Source organism: Colobus angolensis, unplaced genomic scaffold (assembly GCF_000951035.1).
Source record: "Colobus angolensis palliatus isolate OR3802 unplaced genomic scaffold, Cang.pa_1.0 Scaffold498, whole genome shotgun sequence".
Taxonomy (NCBI): Eukaryota; Metazoa; Chordata; class Mammalia; order Primates; family Cercopithecidae; genus Colobus; species Colobus angolensis.
In genome coordinates, this window is record NW_012118465.1 from 630,833 (window position 1) to 637,835 (window position 7,003).

Sequence of the window (7,003 nt, forward strand, 5' to 3'; positions counted from 1 at the left end):
TTTCCACCCAGGCCCATTCCTGGGGAAGGAACCCCCAGCCAAGCAAGGTAAAGCCCAGACTCAGTGACATGAATTACAGGTTTAAGACAGAAGCCTTCCCGTGAAGATTTTTCTGGCCGGTGGCTTATATAAGAGAAATATGCTCATCGTATTTCTATCTGGCCAAGGGAGGGGTCTAGAGGGGCTTTCAGCAACCCAAACGGTCTTGTCAGCCCTAACTCTGGCCCTAAGGAAATAATTATGAATCCTCACGATCTACTTAAAAGTGTCATTACTGTAGATAAACAAAGAAGTGTGGATGCTTCTTCCAGCAGAGACTCCATCCAACCCAGGGTCACTGACCACTGACTGGATGAACTGGGATTGTCTGGGAGAGTGGAGTTTTCAGGAGCCAAGAGACTCCTGGATTGTCATGCTCTGTACTCCTACCCCACAAAAGGAATGTCTAGAACTCCTGCTGAAAGTAGTCATTGCCTGCACTTCCTAGGCAGAATGTGTTAGCTCCCTCCCCAGAAGAACCTGTGCTAAGGTGTTCCAATCTGCATTCGGAAAGAATCCCTCCCGCAAAGAACTTTACACCCTCTAAGAGAAGATAACCTGAGAGCACATTCTCCCCTCTTAGAGGGTGTTTTCAGCACTGAGTTCTATCTCTGAAGAGAATGAGGACCCGGTGGGGGCCAGTGCCCCAAGTTTTCAACTAAAACAAAAGCAAAACTAATCTGCAGCCTTGAAGGTGAGCTCGTTCATTCGCCTGCCTCCACTTTTTAGAACATTTTTTTTTCTTAAATGAAAGTTTCTTTATCTTTTGGCTTCTCGCATACTCAGAACCACAGAGCTCAAAGCTTCTCAGCTCAACTGAGAACTCAGCACTTCTTGGACTGATAAATAGAGCAGCTTTAAAATGCTTAGAACTGAAGACAGACCAACTGTGGCGAGAGAAAGTAAACACATCCATGCACCAGTCAACCCTAGCAAGCTCCTGGCTGAGATTACAAACTGCAGTTCCTGCCTGAGCTGGCGAGGATGCTGGAGCAGGCTGGGGGACCAGAACCACAAAGCAGCCCTCCTCTGCCCCAGCTAGTTGTGCCCCAGAAGAGCTGGGTCCTCAGGGAATCTTCTTGGGGCCCGGTTTGGATGTTCCTAAGCATGGAAGACTCTGCCTGTGTGTTCCTCATTCGTTTCAGATTTGGAAATGTACCAAGAGAAGCGGGAACCAGCTTTATTCTTTCTGATCTGGATGGGACTCCTTTCCTTTGCATTCAAGCTCTCTGCATACAGGTGAAACTTGCCAGTGAGAGACTTGGGATTTTTCACAAAATAGAATGCAATAATGACATAATTTGATATGAATATTTGAGAAGCTTTATCTATGGACAATATATACTTTAAACATCCCCCTCCCCAAGTCACACACACAAATTGTTTTTATGAGAACCAATTAATAAATGGTAATTCATTCAGGCATATCTTCACTAAATTACTGTTTCCTTTAATTGCAGGGGAATTTTCCATTACTAAACTCTCCCTTGCTGATTTTTTTTTTTGCATTATTTATATATTCTTTCAATTTCGCTAATAGTGAGGTTGGTATGTGATATTATCTGATGTTTGTAAGTCTTAAATTTATTTTTCATTTAAAATATTTCCTCATTCTTGCAGCTCCCCATAATCTGGGAGAAGCATCAATAACAGCAGACAAGATTTTATAATAAGTGGTTGAAAAAGGCACTGGCTGAACTCCATCTGATAGGAACGCATCCTGTGTGATTGTGTTTCTCTCATTCCAGGCGTGCGTGTGTGTGCATGTGTGTGTGTCTCTCCTTTGGGTTAATGTGGGAATGCTTTCCTATATCAGTAAGTCACAAGTCGATCTATGAAAAGATTGTGCATACAAAATAGAGATGAAGATCACAGGGGCTTTAATAACAAAATAAATATAAACAACACTCGAATCTCTTTATAAATCCCAGAGCACAATGTGTGTTTTCTTGCTTCCTTTTCATGAACCCCAAATAAAGACTTTGACAGCCAGATATCCAAGATCCGGATCTGCCAGCTTCCTAAAATTTTGCCTTTTTTTTTAAATGTGTAGAAAAGTAGGGGTATCTCATGGTGGTTAGGGGTTGCTTAGAGACTGTGGTAGAGATTTGGTGTTAACAAAAGTGTGTTTTTAAAGCAGGATTTCAATTTTCTTATATTGAATGGCAAAGGTTCCACGCACTTGGCTATCTTCATTTCTGAAATAAATGCTTTCATTTTATTCTCTCCAGCTACCTTCTCCCTTTCTTTCCTCTCCACCCCCATCGCCTCCTTTCAGTGTCTTTCTTTTTCTCTTTATTCTTTCACTCCTTTCTCTCTCACAGCAAAATGTTCTGGAGGATGTGAATGATTAAACTGTTTACTCCAAGGTTTAGGTATGAAAAGGCATGTCACTGTAAGTAAAGTTTCACCTTTATACCCAGCTCCATCAATAATTACAGAACAAGGATGCCTATTAGTAAATCTTTCTTACAATTGGCTCTTACAAAAATGATTTCATTTTTTCTGGGCATACCAAGGTCGACAGATTTCGCTTTTCACAAAAATTATTTACACAGCAGACGAACCTGCTCCAAAATGAAGGCAGCATATAAAGGGCCTTTGAGTGTATCCATAGGAAAATGAATACCTATAAAATGCATCTCAATAAATTAGAGATTTGAGGCCATAAATAGAACGTTTTGACATATTATATTAGTAGATGCCTTCTAATTTGAACCACAGTGTCCCTTAATAATTAAAATTCCATGAGATTGATTTTTTATTTGGTTTCCTTCACTTCCTTTGTCTTCTTCAACAAAATTAGGCAGAGTCCTTTTGGGGGTAGACTGATAACATTAATTAACTTTCCTTCTACCCCCAAAAAGTTCCAAATAAATGCTTCCAATAGACATCAAAAAAGTGTCAATTAGAAATAATTACTTCTTATCAATCAGTGGGGCAATTAAAGTGACAAAGCTTAAAAAGATACTTATCTTAAAACTAATTCACAAGGTAGCTAAATTATCTCCTAATTAACTTGCATTGAGGAGGCTGGGGGGGATAGACCGTCTTGAAACAAAGATGAATTGATGAACCCCAATACCTCTTTATGTTCCTCAAAACTGCTTCACTTCCCTAAAACCTTATTTTCAACTCAGGCAGGAAACCTGGGAAGAAGACAGATCCTTTCCAAATGCATTTATTCCCCTTTCCTCAATTCTAAAACCAAGAGGAAGGAATGGGGCTTTAGATCTCAGATCAGGGAAGTTAGAGACATGGTCCTCTGCCTTGTCTTATTTTACCACTTGAATGAACTATTTTCAGGACCAGTGGGAGTGGGCTGCGACAAGTTATTTAAGATAACTTTTAATGACAAGCCTGCTTGGTTTTACAAAACTCTCTTCCTCGCTGGTACGGTATTGTTCTCACTGGGGCATTTATCATTTCTTCTGCATCTTTGAATTTTTTAAAAAAATGTTTTTGCTTTAGAGAACTTCGTCCCTGATGCAACAAAAATAACGATTTTAAGGAACGTTCAGCCCATCGCTGACCTGCGCACATTAGAATGATTCGCGTTCAACATTCCTTCAGAATAAATCTGTCGGAAAGACAATGTTAAGACTCTCTGCAAGGCAAGACCAGTCAACGACGAGGCGAGAGTGAGCCGTGGCAGGCTGGGCGGCGAAGGCCGCGCAGGAAACTTTTCTTGAGCGTCTCGGGTTATCGGGAAGGGTGCGCTGGGCCTCGCTCCCGCGAAAAGCCGTGTGGCTGCCTGCGTCCCGGACTCTGCTCAAAGAAAACTTACAGGGGAACTCCCTAAGCACTGCCGAACTCAGAAATGGAGGTGCCTGGGGAAAAGGGGGAAGCTGCTAAAACCTGAGAGAAAATGGGCTTGTAAAAACCAGAGGTGTCCGCTTATGAATTTAGCTCCAATTATAGACAACAGTGTCAGGTAAACTGATAAGAAAGACAGAGGGCCTCTCGCTCAGGTTTGCCAAAGGGAGGGTTCAGAAAAGAAACAGGGAGCCCCTTCAACAGTCTGTGCTGTTACAGGCTGTTTTCTTGTTTTATTAGCATTTAAATTAAACTAAAGAAGAAAGTCTCATCCTCCCTCGCCGCGTTGTTTATTTGTTTTGGAAAGAAGGTAGAAGAAGCCCCTCTGTCTTTCTGAAAAGAAGACAGGGGAAAAATTACCTGGTAGGTCCAGGGGCAGAGGGCTCCCTCCCAAAACCCAGCGCGATTTGCATCCGAGCTAATGGGAAAGCGCACATCTCATCATTTGGGACTGATACTGATTAAAACTACAGTAAAAATAAATAGTGCCTTTTTTTTTCTTTCCATACTCTTTTCCTATTTATTCTAATGAGTACTTCTAGAATAAAAATAAGTAGCCGGAAAAGAAAAAAAAAAAAAAAAAGCTCATCTGAGGGACGGGGACATCGTCTCATTTCTTGGGCAGCGACAGAGAGTAAGGGTCCAGCCCGGCCCAGTAAATTTGACTTCCGAGAGCATCCACTCCTCCTGCCACCGCCGGAAGGGTCAGGGGAAGGTCAGGAGGAAAGATGGACCTCCAGAGCCGAGCAGAGTGTCACGGACCAGCCTGGCATGGGATCTGGCACCGGGCACTGCACATTCGGCCTCGAGGATGGTCCTGGCGATGTGTGATATTGTACCACGGTTTGGCTAAAGACTAAGGGGCTAAAACCTGATCCTGACCTTAGAAAGTGGCCTAGGAGCGCTCGTGGTTCCAGGGCGCGGACGGTAAAGAGGTGCCAGGCAGCTCTGCTCGGTCCCAGGGCTCGCGAACCTCGCTGGCAGGGGAATGGCTGCGAGGTCTCTACCCTGAAGCCCCTGAAGGGACCCCGCGCCTTCTGGGGTCAGCCGGACTATTCTGGCCCAGCTCTCTGAGGGGAATGGGGGCAGGGAGGGAGCATTCTGCTGACTTCGTCTGCGGCTCTAGAGAGAACCCAAGTGAAAAGTCTTTCGGCGCCCCAGGGGGTTCCCGCTCCCCTCCTAGTTGAGCCTTGGCCCTGGGACTGGAGACTGCGCCGCACAACCCGGGCCCCGCTGTGCGCTTGGCTAAATAGAGATCTCAGCCGCGCTCCGCGCCCGATCCGATCCTCCTTATTATAACAAATGTCCCGTTTGTCGAGTGGGACTTCCTATTCGCGGAGAATTCATTCTGAAATATTGATTTTCTCTCACTTCGCCGGCCCAAATCGATAGCGATGCGCCCTGGCCCCATAAATCGCCTTCTCTGCGGCCGGCCAGGCTCCATCCATCACTGCGGGCCGCGCTGCGCCTCCGCCGCTGTCCGCACTCGCTGCGCGCCGGGACGGCTGCACCCACCAGCCCCGACCCTGGAGCTCCTTCCCAGCAAAGACCCTACCCAGCCCTGGCTAGGAAGGGGGAAAACAGGCATCGCGGCCTGGGAGCTCCAGTGTTTTTGAAGGCCCTGCTCCTGGGCGCAGGTGGGGAGGGGGTTTCGACTCCGCGAGCAGCTTAGTCCTCACCAGCCTGACGCCCCGCGCGCGGCTCCCTGCCTGCCCAGTGCTGGGCCAGGAGGAGTCGGAGAGCACCTGAGTGCGCTGCCGGCTCCCAGGCCCGGGACCACCGGCTCTATTCCCTTTGGCTTGAGAGATGCGGGGAGCTCAAAGTCCAGCCAGGGGAGTCACTGGGAAGGACTGCGCGCACCCGAGGAAGAGGGCTTAGAGGTTGGGGACTGGGAAACGGCAAGTCCAGCACCGGTGCAGCCCAGGGACAGAGCAAGAAGAATGTCCACCCTAATGCGCCATGCAAGACTGGGAATGGGGCTCAAAGGAAACCCCCTCCAACTCCACAGAGATCCCCTCACCGTTCCGTGTGGTCCCTCGAAACCAAGACCTGGGGAGGGCGGCTCAGCTGGCCGAGTGGAACCCCAGTGCCCGAGAACAGCGAGGCGGCTCCAGCGGAGGGCCAGGCCCCAGGCGCCCCCAGCTGGGTCCCCACGCGGGTGGGTCCCGAGAATCCCGTGCATACGCTCCCGAGATCCAGCGACCCGAGCGCACGCACGGACGCTCAGCTGCGCGGGGGTTGGGGGTCCTGACCACACCGCGTTCTTACCAGATCTGATGGAGTTGTGAGGCATCGCCGGGGAATCGCTCGCAGCCCGCCGAGGGCTCTGGGCTTACTCACGCAGGTCAGGGCCGCGCCTGCCGCTGCCCTGCACAAACCCAGGAGAAGGGCATGAGATATGATGAGATTCGATGCCTGCATCCTCAGGCCCCCTCCCCAGGCCTTATCCTTTACACCTGCATCGTCTGCCAGGAGTAGGAGGATTTTTAGGCGAAGTAGGGCCAACCTCAGCCTGGCCTAGCTAACAGGCTTCCCCGGAGGATCAAGGATTGGGGGTGCGCTGAAGCTCCAGACTCCAACCTGCGTGCCCACTCCCTCCGCTGCCCCAGTCTTATCCCGTTTAACTTGGGAGGGAAAAGGCTGCCAGGCTTCCTGGGACCCTCTCCCTTCTTCCATCTCCCCGTCCTCACTACCAGCCAGCTTCCAGCTAACCCCTGGGTGACATACCTGGCCGGCCGGCTGCAGGCCCTCACCGCCTGGGTCCGCCGGCGAGGGTGCCCTGGGCCCCGTGTCTCTTCTCCTTCTGAAGTTTGTTCCCATCCACCCGGCATCGCCAACCGGTTTTATCCCGCTGAGGCCCTGGGAGATGGGTCTGGCGAGGCTCGCAGGCCGCGGATTGGCTGGCTGGGTGCAGGGGGGTGCAGGAAGGGGAGGCTTTTGCAAGGGGGACATGGCTGAGTGGACTCAGGAGTTAGAAACATTCGCTGGGAGCTTCTGTTTCCAGCGGAGAGAAGAGGGAGGCAGCTGAGCCCTAACTCAGCAGGCCTGGAAATATTGGAGGAGTGGAGAAGGGAGGCCTAGGTGCCTGAGGATGAGGCTCTCTGGGTCCTCCTGGGTCACTGACCACCAGAAGTAAGAGAAATGGTCT

General features: G+C 49.3%; 1 protein-coding gene across 5 annotated transcripts in view; it reads right to left on the reverse strand.

Moving 5' to 3' along the window:
* The window catches only part of PAX8 (paired box 8), a 62,184-nt gene extending 55,510 nt beyond the window's left edge, over window positions 1-6,674 (reverse strand). For 4 of the 5 annotated variants that reach the window (XM_011959492.1, XM_011959491.1, XM_011959490.1 and 1 more), the window contains exons 1-2: window positions 6,583-6,674; window positions 6,124-6,223 (exon numbers count right to left, since the gene is read on the reverse strand). In XM_011959492.1, coding sequence (XP_011814882.1) covers window positions 6,124-6,148 — 25 coding nt within the window. In that variant the 5' untranslated portion in view covers window positions 6,149-6,223; window positions 6,583-6,674. Of the gene's footprint in view, window positions 1-6,123; window positions 6,321-6,582 lie in introns of all 5 variants that reach the window. The other variant, XM_011959489.1, reaches the window with a different exon arrangement.
* Window positions 6,675-7,003: the final 329 nt, after the last annotated feature.